At 49.0% G+C, this 19,966-nt stretch overlaps 1 protein-coding gene across 1 annotated transcript in view; it reads left to right on the top strand.

Moving 5' to 3' along the window:
* TDRD9 (tudor domain containing 9) overlaps positions 1-19,966 on the top strand; it is a 789,496-nt gene that overhangs the window by 408,162 nt on the left and 361,368 nt on the right. Inside the window, exon 12 of the mRNA XM_082275596.1 lies at positions 11,516-11,613. Coding sequence (XP_082131722.1) covers positions 11,516-11,613 — 98 coding nt within the window. The remainder of the gene's footprint in view (positions 1-11,515; positions 11,614-19,966) is intronic.

Genomic DNA, 19,966 nt, shown 5'->3' with positions numbered 1-19,966 from the left:
CCCCTTGAGGGTGGGATATGTTAAAAGCTTTATTGTTAACATATTCTGTTGCCTAGCTACTCCTTCGGAGCAAAGTCTAATACCCCATATGTGACGAATATGAAGAGGCGGCGACTGTCGGAGGACTCAGAGAAAGGAATTTTACAGGTAAGATTTTACAAAAATTGCGTTTTTTTTTTTTTTTATAATTTTCTGTCTTTTTTTCTTTTTTTTTTTGTAGGAAATGAAAAACCCAGAGGTGATTAAATACCACCAAAAGAAAGCTCTATTTGTGTGGAAAAAAAAATTATAAAAATTTCATATGGGTACAGCGTAGCATGACCACGCAATTGTCATTCAAAGTGTGAGAGCGCTGAAAGCTGAAAATTGGCCTGGGCAGGAAGGGGGTGAAAGTGCACTGTAGGCAAGTGGTTAAACTAGTAATGGCGGCAATCTGCGTTTTTTTTTTTTTTTTTTTGCGGACTGCGACGGACAGATCGGACCCCTGACTGACATTTTTGAAACTTTTGGGGGTACCAGCTACATTACTACAGTAATCATTGCTATAAATATGCACGGTTACTGTAAAAATGACACTGGCAGGGAAGGCGTTAACTTTATTGATGAATTAGTGTGTCCCTAGGGGCGTGATTCTAACTGTTAGGGGGAGTGGCTAGTGAAGTAACCACAGAGATATGCGATCCTATATAGCAGGATCGCATTTCCTCTGGGCCTACTTCAGTGAGAATGACTGATGGCTGTGTTTACATCAGCCTTCTGTCTTTCTCCCTCCCCTGTGGGAGATCGCGAGTGTCCGTCAGCCATTGGAGCCGCTGGTCAAACGCGCTGGCTAGGCAGGGAACGAGCGGGGGTGGGAGCGCGGTGCGCACTCGCCCCCTACAGGCTCTTTGGCAAGCGACGTAGTACTACGTCACTTTCCTGTAAGCGGCTGCGTGCCGCAGTAAATATTCAGGAGGTGGTCGGCAAGTGGTTAAAGAAACACTTTGAATGCCCAAACAGCTGAAAATCCTTCGTCAGGTCATGTTTCAACACCACAGTCACTAAAAAACGTTAAGTATTTCCAGTGATAAACAGCCAGTGTCCTAAAAATGTCAACACACCGGTGTTTTAAGTGACTGCGGTGTCGGAAACATAACAGGCACATTAATTTTTCTTAAACACATCTGGTGAAAATGCAAATATTTTATAACTTAAAAAAGTAGTCATTTCGAGTCATATGTCTCAAGTCAAAGTCAAGTCTGAAGTCATAAATACCAAGTCAAAGTCAAGTCGAGTATTTTATTAATTTTAGTCAAGCAAGTCTCAAGTCCTCAAACTGACTTAAAGCGGAGTTCCACCCAAAAGTGGAACTTCCGTTTTAGGGAGTCCTGACCCCCTGACATGCCACATTTGGCATGTAATTTTTTTGGGGGGGGAGCGGGTACCGAGTTTTGAGAGGTACCCGCTCCCACTTCCGCTCAGAGCGCCGTGGCGCCCTGAACGGAAGTTCTCCTCTCCCCCTCCCTCCCTGCAATCTTCTGGGACACGTCAGAGGTCCCAGAAGATTGCCGGCCAATCACGGCGCGCAGCGCGACTCGCGCATGCGCAGTGGGTACCCGGCTGTGAAGCCACAAACTGTGACAGCCGGGTGCCCACAGCACTGATGCCGGCGCCGAGGGAGAGGATCGAGGCTTCGGGCGGCCGCATCGCTGCACCGTTGGACAGGTGAGTAAATGGCTGGAACTCCGCTTTAAGTCAAGTCGTGTGACTGGAGTCCCCCAACTCTGGTAATCAATATTGGATTACCTTAATTGCAACATGGATTTATGTGTTTATTCTAAAATTTCCATGTGCATTGACGTATGTTGGCAAGATAAGGGGTGTGTTTAAGTAACTGTTCCAGAAACACAGGAGTGACATCAGGACCACATTGGCCAAGACAGACAAAGGCGAACAAACGGATTTGAACAAGCCTGTAGCAATAAACTTTGCCACTTCCAGACACCAGACCCATGAGCTACGTGGGATGATGATTGAGCATGTTAAACAACTGGCCAGGGGAGGTGACCGTGATCTATTTCTTCTCTGCCATGAGGCGTACTGGATCTAAACTTTGGGTACAGTACAGCCCAGATGCCCTAACACTTATCCCTCACATGTTTTCTTGGTGCCAGTCCCCTAATCTTCAATTTGCAGGGTATTTTATACCCCCGCTTTTTTCCTGAGTTACACCCGAGCGGCAATGGTCATAGGCAGGAGACTATTCGTATTTGGCCTTTTTCTTCTTTTTCCTTTTTTTTTTTTTCTTTTCATTCTTTTTTTCCTGTGTTGGGCCATTCTGAGTTTTGCGACCTATTATTGGGGTGCCTATTTCGCAGGAGAGAAATTATTTTATAAATACGGCTTCGATTGGCAGACCCTTAGATAATCAGGGACTAATACTTAGCCCCAGTCCTCCCTTCCCCCCCCCCCCCCTTTTAACTAGCTAGGTGAATGATTACCCAAAATTAGTTTCTTAGTGACCCATCCATTGTTTGTGCTCTTTTTCCTCTTTGCCACACTACTTATATACCGTCTCTTCTTACTTTTCCTGGCATAGCGAATTGTTACCTGCATTCTTTGTTTGAGTCATACCTCTATCTTACTGTATTCATTAATTTCTCAATGTTTTCTTCCCTTCCTTTTTCTATTCCTTTTTCCACATTTCTGTTGAATTCCTTCTATTTAATTTTTTTATTTTTTCTATGCTCATTTTTTTTTTTCGTTTTTTTTATTGTTGTTTTTCTTACTCTTTTTTTCTGTATTAAATTTTTTAAATCTTTATTCTTTACATTTATTTTTTTTATTTGTTTTTTTTATTTTGATTTTTTTTCCCGTTTTTTTCTTTTTTCTTTTGTTTCTATGTATTCCCGTTTATTGATTTGTTTTCATGCATATTTTTATTTCTATTTCCTTTTTTTATTTAATTTATTTTATTCCTGTTTATATTTTCCCCCCCCTTTTTTTCCCCCCCTTTTTTTGTTTATCTTCATTTCTTGAACCGTGTCTGTTTTCTCTTTTCTTTTCTTCTCTTTCACTTGGTAACATTCATTTTCTGTTTCCTTTGCTTCACATAACTGCGTGTTTCACTTCTCCCTCGCCTGGTGCCGTACGTGTCTGGCATAACACCTTATGTCATGGTTGCCATGACAGCGGCGGCCACGGAGACCGGCAAGTCAGTGAAGTAGTGGCCTTCGTGGCACGTCATGATTGGCCCCACGATGCGTGGCCTGGCAATGGGGACGCTGTGTCCCGCTGCCAGTGTGAGAAGATCGGTATACATCCAGGTGATGCATCTGATCGGTAGAGATATCTTAAACATTCGTACACCCACTGGGGGACCCTCAAGAACGCACATGTCTATTCACATGTGATCAATATATTGATTACAGTGTAAACGACTATTTTACTAAATGGCCATAGGTGGGAACATTACGTCAGAGGAGGGGTATGTCAGTTTTCCATTGCTCTGATTCGTGGTTTTATCACCTATATTCTTTGCTCAATGTTAACACTTCATTACATGCCTGAGTGAGGGGTCCTGCATCTATCCTAATGTGATCCTTTTGCAATAAATAGTTTCTTTGGACTGATGTGTAAGATCCTTGGTGTGCTGGCGAATATGTATGTAACCTTTGTAAATGAGACTCCATTTTATAGGCCATCAGTTAAGACTGAATCAGATGATATTAATTTGCACTGACAAGGGGCAGGATTGCTTTCTAATTACATATTTCAGATGGTGTCTTGACTTTCCATGCTTTTTTTCTCTTACGTCCTCCGACAGTCGCCGCCTCTTCATATTCGTCACATATGGGGTATTAGACTTTGCTCCGAAGGAGTAGCTAGGCAACAGAATATGTTAACAATAAAGCTTTTAACATATCCCACCCTCAAGGGGTGGTCCCCTCAGTCAATACCCTCCTACTTCCTGCAACCATATCTCAGTTTTAATGTCTAGCTTGTCAGGAGTGGCTGGCTCTCTCTGTGCTGGGACTTTCTGTCCCAGACTCTTTCTTCTTTTTAAAATTTTGTTTGAGTTTTTCTCTCTACCTTTACTTAGCTGTTATTTTGTCAGCGTTAGTTAGTTCTTCGGATGAAGAGGATCATGCGGACTGGGTCTCGGGCTGATCCCCCTGGTCGCAGGTCGTGGGTCAGTGGCTTCCCAGTCTGCCATCGAGCGTTCAGCCAGGTAACGCTCCTGGCACAGTGAACGACCCATCCCTGTTCGGTGCAGGGATGATTGGTGAGGTGGCTACCTCACTGGACGCTGTGCGGTTTCTTAACCCCCCCCTTGTGTGCGTCTTGAATGCGACTCTCCCTGCCTCATGTGCAGCGGCTTGTTCGCCTGTGCGGGTCCCCCACGCCATGTGAGGTAAGTGTATTTATGTGGGGACCTGTCTGTCTGGGGGGGTGTCAGTCTGGGACTGTGTAACCTGCCTCTATTCACACTGCTTGTCTCCCTATCTCTCGGCTGCATGCTGTGGGCTGCAGGGGGGGGGGGGGGAGCTGTATGACACTGTGTGTGTCAGACTGGTCAGTGTGAGAAGCTGTGTGCTGTGGGGCATGTTTTTTTGGCATGTTTGGGCATATACAGCGATCGCTGCGGCGATCTGACATGTATTCTGATATTGGAATGTAATGTGTGTTTTAATGCACTGTGGAGCGGCGGTTTCGGCGCCAAACGACGCCATTTTGCCTACACTCGCTCCGGCCGCATGGTTTACATGCATGGCGGCCATTTTCTTGTAGCCTCCATAGGCTTACATAGAGCGCCCTGGCAGCATCACTTCCTCTTTCCAGGAACACCGATCGAGGCAGCAGCAGCGGCGAGGGTCTCCTCAGGTTTTATCCTTCTGTTCTTGCTATCCATTGCCTGTGTTCAGTTTGCATATTCCCTGTGGGGGTCTCATTGTGCTTGAGTGTGGTGCGGTGGGCTGCGCTTGCCGCGCTTGCTTAAAAGGGGCAGTTAACCCTTGGTTGTCTGGCATTACAGGGGCAATGGATTCTCAGGAGGGCAAATTTCCTACAGTATTGGTGGAAAGCCAGGGGACCGCTGTTTCCCCCCAGGGGGGGATTTAGCCACTATTGTGGCTGGTCTTGCTGCTCAGGTGCAAATGCTGGTGGCTGCTCAATCTACTAAAAGGCCCAGAGTTGCTCTTTCTTCTGATTCTGAGGGTGAAGGTGATGGGGCTGTTATGGCGAGGGCCTCCTTATCGGGGTCCCGCTCCTCTCTTGATCTAGTGGGGTCTGAGGTGGAGGCTGAAGTTGAGGGGGTTGATAATTCTCCCCCTGGCTCGCCTGAAGAGCTTGCAATCATGGATGAGTTGATTGCTTCCATTAAGCAAACGCTGCGTTTGCAGGACGAAGTGTGTCCCCCCGCTGCCTTGGCGGCTTATGGGACGCAGAGGAAACGCAGGACGCCGCAGGTTTTTCCCTGCAATGAAGATTTTTAGCGCGCTGTTAAGGATCAATGGCGCAATCTGCGCAAACCTTTTGCGGTACCAAGTAGATTCAAGCTGCGTTATCCTTTTTCGCCTTCCACTGATGAAAGGTGGTGTGTGCCTCCACCAGTGGATCACGCAATTGCGGTTTTGAACAAAGCCACTGCGATTCCTGCAGATGATTCCCCTGTTTTCCGTGATGCCACGGATAGGAGACTGGAGTCTCTTGCCCGTCATACTTATTCTGTTACGGGTTCTATGCTTAAGGCTCTGTTTGCTTCTCTCATGGCGGCCCAGGCGATCGCAAGTTGGACGCAGATGCTTAGGCGCGTCCTAGTGGCCGACTCGGCCTCGCCGGCGACCCTGGATATGGTGGATCAAATCCACCAGGGTGTCATGTATCTGTGTGATGCGGACCTGGACCTGGTTCCGTTGGCTGCACGTGTGCACAGTGTGGCGGTGTTGTCTCGCCGCCTGGTTTGGTTAAAATGTTGGTCGGTGGACCAATCTTCACGTAAGACCTTAGCCAATCTACCTTATGATGGGTCTCGCCTTTTTGGGGAGTCCCTGGATGTGTTGATTAAGGGGATCACCGGGGGTAAGAGCACTCTCTTGCCCCATTTCCCCAAGGCTAAGGGGGCTTCTGGGAAGAAGCATGCTAATTTTCGGCCCCCTCAGGGGTCCTTTCGTGCCTTTCGGCCGCACTACAAGGGCAAACCATTCAAAGGTCAAGGCTCTCAGAAGAAGCCCTGGTCTGGCAAACAGAAGTCCGGCCAATCCGGATCTGCAGCCCATAACAGTTCGGCCTGAAGGGGCGCCCTCACCCAGTTTTGGGGTGGGGGGACGCTTGCTCGGTTTTCTTCAGCCCTGGTTGGCCCGTGTGCGGGACAGATGGGTTCAGGAAATCGTTCGATCTGGTTACAAGATCGAGTTTCTCTCTCGGCCGGAGAGCAGATTTTTTCCCTCAAATCTTCAACTGTCTCCAGAGCGCTTGCGGGACCTGCACCTGGCGGTGCGGGACCTGAGGGCTCAGGGAGTGGTGGTTCCGGTGCCTCATCGGGACAGGTTTCGGGGGTTTTATTCCAATCTGTTCACCGTGCCCAGAAAGGAGGGCAAGGTTCGTCCAATTTTGGACTTGAAGGCTCTGAACCGCTCTGTGCGGGTTCGCAAGTTCCGCATGGAATCCCTGCGGTCGGTGGTGGCTGCCCTGGTTCCGGGGGAATTCATGGCCTCCATCGATTTGAAGGATGCGTACCTTCACATCCCCATATTCGAGGGTCATCAGAGATACCTTCGATTTGCCATTGCGGAGGATCACTACCAGTTCGTGGCGTTGCCCTTTGGTCTCGCCTCGGCTCCGCGGGTCTTCACCAAGGTGCTTGCACCGGTTCTGGCATTATTGAGGGCCCAGGGCGTTTCTGTCCTGGGGTATCTGGACGACATTCTGGTTCGGTCTGCGACCAGCCAGGGTCTGGAGAAGGACCTGTCTGTCACGATGCAAACTCTGCAGGAGTTTGGTTGGATGATAAATTTTCCAAAGTCGACACTGAGTCCGTCGGTTCGTCTCCCCTATCTGGGAATGATTCTGGACTCGGTGCAGGCGAAGGTCTTCCTGCCGGAAGACAAACTCAGGACTCTCCGGGAGGAAGTCAGGTCCCTCAGGGACGTTCCGAACTCGTCTCTGCGGACGTGTATGAGATGTCTGGGATTGATGGTCTCGGCCTTCGAGGCGATTCCTTTCGCCCAGTTTCACACGCGGGGTCTCCAAGCGGAGATCCTGTCCAGGTGGGACGGGCGACCTCAATCTCTGGATCTTCAAATCTCGTTGAGTCATCGCACCAGAGGAAACCTTCTGTGGTGGCTCCAGTCCCCGTTGGTGTCCGGGGGCAAGTCGTTTCGTCCGATCTCGTGGACGGTAATCGCCACGGATGCCAGCCTGTCGGGCTGGGGTGGAGTTCTGGGCGTTCTGTCCGCCCAGGGGACTTGGTCGGAGGGGGAGTCTTCCCTTCCGATCAACATTCTGGAATTGCGTGCGATAAGTCTCTGTCTTCATCGCTGGACGGACCGGCTGCAGGGTTGCCCGGTTCGGGTGCAGACGGACAATGCCACGGCGGTGGCCTACATCAACCACCAAGGGGGCACCAGGAGTGCCCGAGCGGCTCGAGAAGTGGCCGACATTCTGTCTTGGGCCGAGACTCATGTCCCGGCGATAACGGCGGTTCACATTCCGGGAGTGGAGAACTGGCAGGCGGACTATCTGAGTCGCCAGACCCTGGATCAGGGGGAATGGTCTCTCCACCCGGCTGTCTTCCAGATGTTGTGCGCGAAGTGGGGTCTTCCAGATGTGGACCTGTTCGCGTCTCGTCTCAACAACAAGGTGAAGAGGTTCGTGGCAAGGACGCGCGACCCTCGGGCAGACGCGTCGGACGCGTTAGTGGCCCCGTGGCATCAGTACAGGCTGATGTACGCGTTTCCACCGATTCAGTTGCTGTCCAGGTTCCTTCGCAGGTTACATTCGGAACGCAACACGGTGATTCTTGTGGCACCGGACTGGCCTCGCCGGTCCTGGTACGCAGACCTCGTGAATCTGGCGGTCGACGCCCCGTGGTGTCTACCTCCTCGAGACGATCTACTGTCTCAAGGACCGATATACCATCCTGCTTTACAGTCGCTGGCTTTGACGGCCTGGCTGTTAAGACCGAGGTCCTGAAGGAGAGGGGTCTCTCTCCGGAGGTCGTTCATACTTTAATCAACGCGAGGAAGTCTTCCTCAGGGAAGGTTTATTACCGTACTTGGAAGGCCTATTTTGCCTGGTGTGAGTCCAGGGGGTTTTCACCCCGCACGTACTCGGTGTCCCGTGTGCTGTCGTTCCTTCAAACGGGTGTTGATCAGCGTTTGGCGCTGGCTACGATAAAGGGTCAGGTGTCTGCTCTGGCCGTTCTGTTTCAACGTCCCGTGGCTTCCAACCCATTGGTTGGCACCTTTGTTCAGGGTGTGCGGCATCTGGTTCCCCCTAGGCGGGATCCTCTGCCCCCTTTGGACTTGAATCTAGTCCTATCTGTGTTACAACGTGCTCCTTTTGAACAGATCAGGGAGATCTCGTTGTCTATGTTGTCCAAAAAGGTCGCCTTTTTGGTGGCGATCACTTCGGCTCGCAGAGTGTCGGAGCTGGCGGCTTTGTCCTGCAAGTCTCCGTACCTGGTTATTCATTTGGATAAGGTGGTCTTGCGACCTAATCCTTCTTTTCTTCCGAAACGAGTTTCGGAATTCCATCTTAATGAGGATATTGTCTTGCCTTCGTTGTGCACGAAGCCTAAACATCCAAAGGAGGTGAGATTGCACTCTCTGGATGTTGTTCGGGCGATAAGGGTTTACCTTAAATCGACTGAGTCTTTTCGAAAGACGGACTCCTTGTTTGTTCTTCCAGAGGGTCCTCGGAAGGGCATGGCGGCTTCGGCCTCTACCATCGCCAAATGGATCAGGCAGACCATTGAACAGGCCTATGCTTTGCAGGGGAAGGTTCCCCCTGTGCCTGTGAAGGCGCACTCTACTAGATCTCTGAGTACGTCTTGGGCCTGTCGTCATGGGGCTTCTGTAGCCCAGGTGTGTAAGGCGGCGACCTGGTCGACCGTGCACACTTTCACTAAATTCTACAAAGTAGATGTTCAGGCATCGGCGGATGCTTCCTTTGGCCGCAAGGTTCTTAGTGCGGCTGTTCCCTAGGGTCCCTTGTTGGGGACTCCTGGCTGTTGGGATAAGTTTTATATCCCCTGGTTTTTTGTCTTTTCCTGGGTTGTTGCTCCTGTTGAGCACTTGTTTTTTGCTGTTGCCCAGCTGGTTTCCTTCCTTTGGTAAGGTTCCTTTCCTTGATGCAGAGACTGCGTTGCCTTTCGGCGCGGATGCGTTTCCCACCCCTCATGTTTACACTGCTTTGGGACGTCCCCATATGTGACGAATATGAAGAGGCGGCGACTGTCGGAGGACGTAAGAGAAAACGGAATTTTTGTAAAATCTTACCTGTAAAATTCCTTTCTCTGAGTCCTCCGACAGTCGCCGCCCCCGCCCCTCTTTTGGGGTTTGGTTGTATACTCTACTGCTATTCCACTAAAACTGAGATATGGTTGCAGGAAGTAGGAGGGTATTGACTGAGGGGACCACCCCTTGAGGGTGGGATATGTTAAAAGCTTTATTGTTAACATATTCTGTTGCCTAGCTACTCCTTCGGAGCAAAGTCTAATACCCCATATGTGACGAATATGAAGAGGCGGCGACTGTCGGAGGACTCAGAGAAAGGAATTTTACAGGTAAGATTTTACAAAAATTCCATTTTGCACCTCCCTTTCTTCATGTGTTCAGTACTTTCCCTGTGCCATAAAATTTTATTACACCCAATTTAATATCTGAACTTATTTGTTTTGATTTCTTTGTATGAATGAATTGGATGGGTTGTTACCGACATCTTGTGAAATTTTTATGCTAACACTGGTGCTACATGAAAGTCGTGCGACTGTCGATCTGTCTTTGCCGTGCAACTTTGGTCTGACATAGATCCGACTTCCTTGCAACTTTAATGAACAAGATCCAATTTTAATCCGACTTTGAGAAAAAAAAAAATGTAAAAAACTGCCTTAGGATCTTGTATGGATTTTGATGGAAACCCCACGCCAAAATTAACCACTTAAGCCCCGGAGGATTTGGCTGCTAAACGACCAGGGGGTATTTTGCGATTCGGCACTGCGTGACTTTAACGGACAATTGCGCGGTCGTGCAACGCTGTACCTTAACGAATTTGACGTCCTTTTTTTCCCCACAAAAAGAGCTTTCTTTTGGTGGTATTTGATCACCTGTGCGCTTTTTACTTTTTGCGCTATAAACAAAAAAAAGCGTAAATTTTGCAAAAATAACAATATTTTTCATATTTTTTTTTTATATGAAATTCCCCAAAAAAAAAAAAAAATGTAAAAATCAAAATTTTTTAACATTTTCGGCCAATTTCTTTTATGCTACATATGTTTGATTAAAAAAAAATATCGCAAAAAGCGTATTTTGATTGGTTTGCGCAAAAGTTATCGCGTTTACTAACAAAGGGAAAGATTTTTGTCATTTTTGTTGTTTTTTTTTTGTAACGCGTAATGGCGGCGATCTGCGATTTTTTTTTTTTTTGCGGTACTACGACATTGCGGCGGACAGATCGGACCCTTGACTGACATTTTTGACACTTTTGGGGTTACCAGTGACATTTCTACAGTAATCAGTGCTATACATATGCACTGTTACTGTAAAAATACACTGGTAGTGAAGGGGTTAACTTTATTTGAGAGGGAGGGGCTGTGTGTGTCCCTAGGGGCGTGATTCTTACTGTGATTGGCTGTGGCTTGAGGTGTAAGGACACTGATAAACGGTTCTACATAGTAGAACCGTGTGATCAGTGTTTTTACACCGAGGAGAATGACAGGTGGCTTGTTTACACAAGCCGCCTGACTTTCTCCCTCTCCCCCGACGATCACAGAGTGACCAGCGGACATCGGGTCCGCCGGTCACACGCGCGGGGGGGGGGGGGGTTTGGGAACCGTGACCGAGCGGGAGCGCGCCTCCTCGGGCGCGCTCTCGCTCCCCAGACCCTCCCAGGCTAGTGACGTTAATTAACGTCACTCTGCCTGGCCGTGGCTGACCGCCGCAGTAAATTTACTTGCGGCGGTCGGCAAGCGGTTAAAAAAACAAGAAATAGTGTGGGGTTCTTCCCCGAATCCATACCAGACCCTTTTCCGAGCATGCAGCCTAGCAGGTCGGGGGGGGGGGGGGAGCCAGACTCTTGCCCTTCCGTCATCCCAGGGTTGTAGGGAAGACACCCTTGTCCAAAAACATTGAATTTTAAATGTCATGAGTGCTCTCAAGGTGGGAAATGGGTCTTAGAAATCTACCTAGAAAAATGGTGACGTGTTCAATACATTTTACCCATGAATGTGTTTATATGTTTTTTATATGTGTGTGATATTGTGTTTTGATTATACTGTGTATGATTTATAATAATGTTGTAACGTCTTCTTTCAAAGGGCGAGCGGGACGTGTTTCTAAAGGCTATTGCTACAGGCTTGTGCTGAAGGACTTCTGGAATAATTTCATACCTGAGAATGTTGTTCCAGAGATTTTGGTATGATTCACATTATTTTTTCATTGTAGCAGCAGAGAACTGTACGGTTTGCCAAAAAAAAAAAAAAATTGGAATTAAAATCGCTAAACTAGCTTAACCACTTGCCTACAGTGCACTTTCACCCCCTTCCTGCCCAGACCGATTTTCAGCTTTCAGCGCTCTCACACTTTGACTGAGAATTACTCAGTCATGCAACACTGTACCCATACAAAAATTGTGTCCTTTTTTTTCACACAAATAGAGCTTTCTTTTGATGGTATTTGATCAATACTGGGTTTTTTATTTTTTGTGCTATAAATAAAAAAAGACTGAAAATATTGTGAAAAAACGCATTTTTCTTTGTTTCTGTCATAAAATTTTGAAAATTAGTCATTTTTCTTCACAAATTTTGGCCAAAATTTATACTGCTACTTATCTTTGGTAAAAATAACCCAAGTAAGTGTATATTATTTGGTCTTTGTGAAAGTTATAGAGTCCACAAGCTATGGTGCGAATCATTGAAAATTGATCAAACTTGATCACACCTGATGTACTGAAGGCCTATCTCATTTCTTGAGACACTAAAAAGTCAGGAAAGTACAAATACCCCCCAAATGACCCATTTTTGGAAAGTAGACATTCCAATGTATTTAATAAGGGGTATGGTGAGTTTTTTGAAGTTGTAATTTTTTCCCACATTGCTTTGCAAAATTAAGATTTTTTTTTTTACAAATTGCCGTATTAACAGGTTATTTCTCTCACACAGCACATGTATACTTGCAACTACACCCCAAAACACATTCTACTACTCCTCCTGAGTATGGCGATACCACATGTGTGAGACTTTTTCACAGCCTGGCCACATACAGAGGCCTAACATCCAAGTAGCAGCGTCCGGCATTCTAGGAGCATAAATTACACATATAATTTCCTGACAACCTATCGCACTTTTGAAGGCCCTGGAGCACCAGGACAATGAAAACCCCCATAAAATGACCCCATTTTGGAAAGCAAACAGCCCAACCTATAATTTTTGAGGCATAATGAGTCTTTTGAACTTGTCATTTTTTTTCCACAAATTTTTGGAAAATGTGGAAAGAAAATGAAAACACATTTTTTTTTTTACACAAAGCTGTCCATTTATGCAATATTTCTAACAGATAGCATGTACATAGCAAAAATTGCACCCCAAAATACATTCTGCTATTCCTCCTGAGTATGGCGATACCACAGGTGTAACACTTTTTCACAGCCTGGCCACATACATAGGCCTAACATCCAAGTAGCGCTTTACACAAAGTTGTCCATTTATCCACTTTAAGACTGGGCCTATTGTTGACACTTGGTGTTTACAAGCTAAAATCATTTTTTTTGCTAGAAAACTACTTGGAACCCCCAAACATTACATATTTTTTTTTTAGCAGAGACCCTAGAGAATAAAATGGAGATCGTTGCAATATTTTTTATCACACCATATTTGCGAAGCAGTCTTACAAATGCGATTTTTTTGAAAAAAATTCACTTTTTTGAACTAAAAAATAAGAAAACAGTAAATTTAGCCCAATTTTTTTCCATAATGTGAAAGATAATGGTACGCCGAGTAATTAGATACCCAACATGTCATGCTTCAAAATTGCGCATGCTCACAGAATGGCGCCAAACATTGGTACTTAAAAATCCCCATAGGCAACATTTTAAAAATTTCTGCAGGTTACTAGCTTAGAGTTACAGAGGAGGTCTAGGGCTCAAATTATTGCTCTCGCTCTAACAATCGCGGAGATACCTCACATGTATGGTTTGAACACCGTTTACATATGTGGGCGGGACTTGCGTATGCGTTTGCTTCTGCGCGCGAGCTAACGGGGACAGGGCGCTTTAATTTTTTTTTTTTTTTCCTATTTATTTTATTTATTATTTTTTTATTTTTACACAGTTTAAAAAAAAAAATGTTTTGATCATCTTTATTCCTATTACAAGGAATGTAAACATCCCTTGTAATAGAAATAGGCATGACAGGTCCTCTTTATTGTGAGATCTCGGGTCAAAAAGACCTCACAACTACACTAAAAAAGAAAAAAAAAAAAAGCGGCCCTTTAAACCGGTTGCTAGGCAACGTCTTTTGACGTAGCTCCGGTCCTCCAAGACCATAGAGTCGAGTGAGGGCCATGTTGCCCTCACTCGACTTCCTGTCTCTGAGGATCCGGGACCGGATAGTTTTCCCCGCTGCCGGCGGGTCCGGTAAGCTGGGAAAACGTCTGGGACGCGGCAGGAGGGGGGGGGGGGCACCTCTTCCCCTGCACCGTAAGGGTAATTCCGCGGCGAATCCGCCACTGGGACCACCCTTATCTGAAAGCCAACTGCCCGCCGTTTCAAAAAATACCGGGGTTATGGGGGCTATCTGCTGCCATAACCCCAGTATTTAGCTTTTAATGGCCGAAGCATATAGTCGTTAGGCAGTCAGTAAGTGATTGCATGTATATGGCAAACAGGTGACGATGACTGATGGGGTGACAGGTGACTGATGGGGTGACAGGTAATGACTGATGGGGTGACAGGTGACGATGACTGATGGGGTGACAGATGACGATCACTGATGGGATGACAGGTGACGATAATTGATGGGGTGACAAGTGACGATCACTGATGGGGTGTCAAGTGATGATGATTGATAGGGTGACAGATGACGATGACTGATGGGGTGACAGGTGACGGTGATTGATGGGGTGACAGGTGACGGGCGATGGTCACTGATGGGTGACAGGTGACGGGCGATGGTGCACGGCGGTACTGATGGCAGTCTCTGGTGACCGGTGAACTTTAGGCTACGTTCACATGTGAGCGTAGCGATCATGGGCAGAATCACTGCGATTCTGCCCACGATCCAGAAATCATTGCAAATGGCGGGACGCCTGTGCGTTGCCTGTGATTTGCAATAGCACCCCAAACGCTGTGCGATGTTGCTGCGATTTCCGCCTGCCGAATCGAGGTAACATCACGCAAACAACGCATGTCGCCCCAAAGAAGCTCTTGTACCTTTTTTTGGGCGTCATGCGATGTTTGCGCGATGTTACCGCGATTCGGCAGGTGGAAATTGCAGCAACATCGCACAGCGTTTGGGGTGCTATTGCAAATCACGGGCAACGCACAGGCGTCCCGCAATTTGCAATGATTTCTGGATCGCGGGCGGAATCGATGTGATTCTGCCCGCGATCGCTGCGCTCACATGTGAACGTAACCTTATGGGTGTCAATTTCTGGGCACTGATGAGGTGACTGTTGGGTGACAGGTGACATTGGGGGGGGGGGGGGGGGGGGCTGAGGACTGTGTGGGGACATTTTATTTTTGTGATTTTTACTTTTTTACAGGTACACAGAGCAGTAACTCACTATTTCTAGCTCTGCTCCCCTCACACTGGAAACTGTATGAGGGGAGAAGAGCTAGTAACAGTGAGTTACTGCTCTTTGTTTACATTTTGTGATCGGCTGTGAATGGATTCACAGCCGATCACATAGTAAACAGTCACTGTCAGTGACTATTTACTACTGCCGGTGACAGCTGTGTTCCTACGGAACACAGTGCCACCGACATGACCGCGCATGCGTGCTCATCTCCCAGGCGCCTCCATTGTGATCGGCTGTGTCATTGGAACACAGCCGATCACGTGGGAAACAGCCACGCCCATTGGCTGTTTCCCCCCTGCCGGTGACGGGGGCTGTCCCGGGGACACCCCGACACCGGCAGTGCAGGGCGGCGCGCACGCGATCGCGCGCCTGCCCTGCTATTCTGGGATCACGTCATATGACGTCTTCCCAGAATAATGGTCGCACCGCTCCACCGTCAATTGACGTCGGGCGGGCGGCAAGTGGTTAACCACTTGCCGCCTGCCGCAAGTACATTTACTGCGGCAGTCAGCCCCTCCTGGGCTCGCCCAGGAGCCTGTAGGTGGCGAGCGCGCGAGTGACCGGCGGCTCTGGAGAGGGGGGAAAGGCAGGCGGCTTATGTAAACAAAGCCGTCTGTCATTCTCCCTGGTGTAACTGCAGAGATCATACGATCCTGCTATGTATGATCGTATGTCTCTGTGGTTACATCAAAAGGCACGCCCCTTGACAGAATCACGCCCCTAGGGACACACTTAATCCCTGGTTCTCTATTAAAGTTAACCCCTTCCCTGCCAGTGTAATTTTTACAGTAACAGTGCATATGTATAGCACTGATTACTGTAGTAATGTCACTGGTACCCCCAACAGTGTAAAAATGTTAGTCAGGGTCCGATCTGTCCGCTGCAATGTTGCAGTCCCGCAAAAAAAAATCGCAGATCACCACCATTACTAGTTAAAAAAAAAAAAAAAAAAACTGAAATCGTTCACTTAGTAAACACAATAACTTTAGCGCAAACCAATCAAAATACGCTATTTGTTTTTTTTTTTTTTTTAACAAAAATATTTAGCCGGAAACAAATTGGCCTAAAATGTTAAAAAATGTAGATTTCTCTTACGTCCTCCGACAGTCGCCGCCCACTCACAAGTCTTCACCAATGGGTATTGACCTTTGCTCCGCAGGAGTAGCTAGGCAACAAGAATTGTTAATACAAAAGCTTTTAGCATAGACACACCCCTAGGGGCTGTCCCCACAGTCAATACCTCCCTGCACCAGCATTCCCAACTCAGTTTGATCTTGCCTAGCTTAGGAGTAGCTGGTTTTCCTGTGCTGGGGCTCAGTCTCAGCCTTCTACCCTTTATTTGATTTTATTTCAAGTATTTTTCTTTTCTTTACTAGCTGTTATTTTGTCAGCTTTAGTTTAGGGATCTTCGGATGAAGAATCGTCATGCGGAGCTGGGTCTCGGACTGGCCGCCCTGGATCCCAGGGCTGAGAGCCAGATGGATCCCCAGCCTGCCATCGAGCGTTCAGCTTAGGTTTGCCCTGGCACATTGAACGACCCATCCCTGTTCGCTGCAGGGATGCTGCCTGTGAGGTGGCTACCTCACTGGACGCCATGCTGCGGTCTATGGCTGCAGTCCACAAGCGTCCTGGCTGCGGCACTCCCTGTCTGCCTTGATAGCGGTTTGTCGCTGGAGACGGCTCCCCACGCCATCTGGTACGGTAAGCACCTTCTGTGTGGGGACCTTCTGTGTGGGTGTCAGTCTGTGGCTGTGTAGTACCCCCCCATGTCTGTGTAACTGCGGGCTCCCTGTCGGATCCCTGTGTGGCTGCACTGCCTGTGGGCTGCGAGGGGGGGGGCCATCCGGTTCTGCTGTGAATTATGCTCTGGGTGCAGTTTGAGTGCAGACATGTGTTTGTGCGGCGGTCGCTGCGGCGATCCGCCATTTTCTTTGCTTGAATGCTGTGACCTGCCCTGTCCCTGTGCAGCGCCGTGTTTGGCGCCATTTGCCGCCATTTTTGCGGGCCGTGCTCGTCCGAGCGCATGTCGGCGCCATTTTTCTGTAGCCTCATCCCTCAGCCGGGCGGCCATGTTTGCAGAGCCTCATAGGCTATATCAGTCAGCCAGCTATTGCATCACTTCCTCTTCCTCTGGGACCAGCGATCGGTGGCAGCAGCCTGTGTGCTCTCTCCAGGTTTTTTACCTTCTTTGTCCTGTAATTCCTTGCTCAGTGTTATCTATCCCTGCGGGGTCGGTGCATTCAGTAGTGTACGGTGGGCTGCGCTCGCCGTGGTATTAAAGGGCCAGTACCTTTTTTACTTTTCAGTGCTGGGGCATGGATTCTCAGGACAGCAAGTTTCCCCCCGCCCTGGTGGGGGACCAGGGGGCTGCTGCACCCCCCGACGGGGGCGATCTGACCGCTGTAGTGGCTTCCTTAGTGTCTCAGGTGCAGATGCTAATGGCTGAACGATCCGCAAAATGGGCCAGGGTATCCATTTCCTCTGATTCAGAGGGCGATGTGGCTGCTGTGGCTGGCGTACCATTTTCGGGGTCTTGCTCATCTTTGGACCTTCTGGGGTCCGAGGGGGAGGCAGAGGTGGAGGGGGTTGATGTTTCTCCCCCTGGCTCGCCTGAAGAGCTTGCACTAATGAATGAGCCGATTGCTTCCATTAAAGATACCTTGCACCTAGAGGATGAGCCTACTCCTCCTGCTAGGGTGTCCTCTTTTGGAATGCAGAGGACTCGAAAATCAATGCAGGTTTTTCCCTGTCCTGCTGAATTTCACCATACGGTTAATGAACAGTGGCGCAATTTAAAGAAGCCCTTTACTGTGCCGAATAAGTTTAAACTGCTTTATCCGTTTGTGCCCTCCACCGACGAGCGTTGGTGTGTGGCTCCTCAGGTGGATCACGCAGTGGCCATTTTAAACAAGGCTACTGCGGTGCCTTCTGAGGATACCCCGGTTTTCCGGGACCCTACGGACAGGAGAATGGAGTCTCTTGCCCGTCATGCCTATATGGTTGCTGGTTCTATGCTGAAGCCTATTTTTGCTTCCATTATGGCGGCACAGGCTGTTGCAGATTGGACAAAGATGCTTAGACGCACCTTGGTGGCTGATTCAGCTTCGCCTATCATGTTGGCTATGGTGGACCAGATCCATCAGGGTGTCATGTACTTGTGTGATGCGGACTAGAATTTAGCTCCCTTGGCTGCACGCCTGTCCAGCGTGGCGATACTGAACCGTCGTCTGATTTGGCTGAAAAATTGGTCGGTCGACCAATCTTATCGCAAGACTCTGGCAGATTTTCCCTACGCGGGATGTCACCTTTTTGGCGAGGCTTTGGATTCTCTGATAAAAGGGGTTACGGGGGGCAAGAGTACTCTCCTGCCCCAGTCTCACAAGCATAATTCCTTCCGTGGTAAATGGAATTCCTCGTCTAGGTCCTCTCAGGGGGTCCTTTCGTGCCTTTCGGTCACAATCCAAGGGCAAGCCCTTCAAAGGCCAAGGCTCCCAGAAGAAGCCGTGGGCAGGGAAGCAGAAGTCCGGCCAGTCTGGTTCAACTTCCCATGCCACTTCCGCCTGAAGGGGCGCCCTCACCCGTTTCTGGGGTGGGGGACATCTGCGCGGTTTCCTACAACCTTGGCTGACCCACATTCGGGACAGATGGGTTCAGGAAATCGTTCGATCTGGTTACAAGATCGAATTTCTCTCTCGGCCGGCGGGCAGATTTTTTCCCTCAAATCTTCAGCTGTCTCCGGAGCGCTTGCAGGATCTGCGCCGGGCGGTGCGGGACCTGCGGGCCCAAGGGGTGGTTGTTCCGGTGCCTCATCGGGACAGATTTCGGGGGTTTTACTCCAATCTGTTCACTGTGCCCAGAAAGGAGGGCAAAATGCGTCCCATTCTGGACTTGAAAGCTCTGAACCGCTTTGTGCGGGTTCGCAAGTTCCGCATGGAATCTCTGCGCTCAGTGGTGGCTGCCCTGATTCCGGGGGAATTCATGGCCTCCATCGATCTGAAGGATGCGTACCTACACATCCCCGTTTTCGGGGGTCACCAGCGGTACCTTCGATTCGCCATTGCGGAGGATCACTACCAATTCGTGGCGTTACCTTTTGGTCTCGCTTCGGCTCCGCGGGTTTTTACCAAGGTGCTGGCGCCGGTTCTGGCCCTGTTGCGAGCACAGGGCATTGCTGTCTTGGGGTATCTGGACTTTATCCTGATAAGGTCAAACGCCAGTCAGAGCCTGGAGACCGACCTGTCCACCACGATGCGGACTCTGCAGGAGTTCGGTTGGACTATAAACATTCCGAAGTCGACTCTGTGTCCTTCGGTTCGTCTTCCCTACCTGGGAATGATTCTGGACTCTGTCCAAGCGAAGGTCTTCCTACCGGAAGACAAGCTTCGGACACTTCAGGACGAGGTCAGGTCCCTCAGGGACAACCGGCACTCGTCTCTCCAGACATGCATGAGATGTCTAGGTTTAATGGTCTCGGCTTTCGAGGCGATCCCCTTTGCCCAGTTTCACACGCGGGGGTCTCCAAGCGGAGATTCTTGCCGAGTGGGACGGGCGGCCGCAATCCCTGGATCTGCGGATCTCATTGAGCCAAAGCACCAGAAGGGATCTTCGGTGGTGGCTCCAGTCCCCGGCGGTGTCGGGGGGCAAGTCTATTCGTCCATTATTATGGACAGTGATCACCACGGATGCCAGCCTGTCGGGCTGGGGTGGTGTTCTGGGCGTTTTGTCCGCCCAGGGAACTTGGTCGGAGGAGGAGTCCTCCCTTCCGATCAACATTCTGGAATTGAGGGCGATAAAGCTTTGCCTTCTGCGATGGACGGACCGGCTTCGGGGCCGTCCAGTTCAGGTTCAGACGGACAATGCCACCGCGGTGGCCAATATCAACCACCAAGGGGGCACGAGGAGTGCCCGAGCGGCTCGGGAAGTGGCCGACATTCTGTCTTGGGCCGAGACGCACGTCCCGGCGATAACGGCAG

Source organism: Pelophylax lessonae (genome assembly GCF_965119305.1).
Source record: "Pelophylax lessonae genome assembly, chromosome: 13".
Lineage (NCBI taxonomy): Eukaryota > Metazoa > Chordata > Amphibia > Anura > Ranidae > Pelophylax > Pelophylax lessonae.
This window is presented reverse-complemented; position numbering and strand designations above follow the sequence as displayed.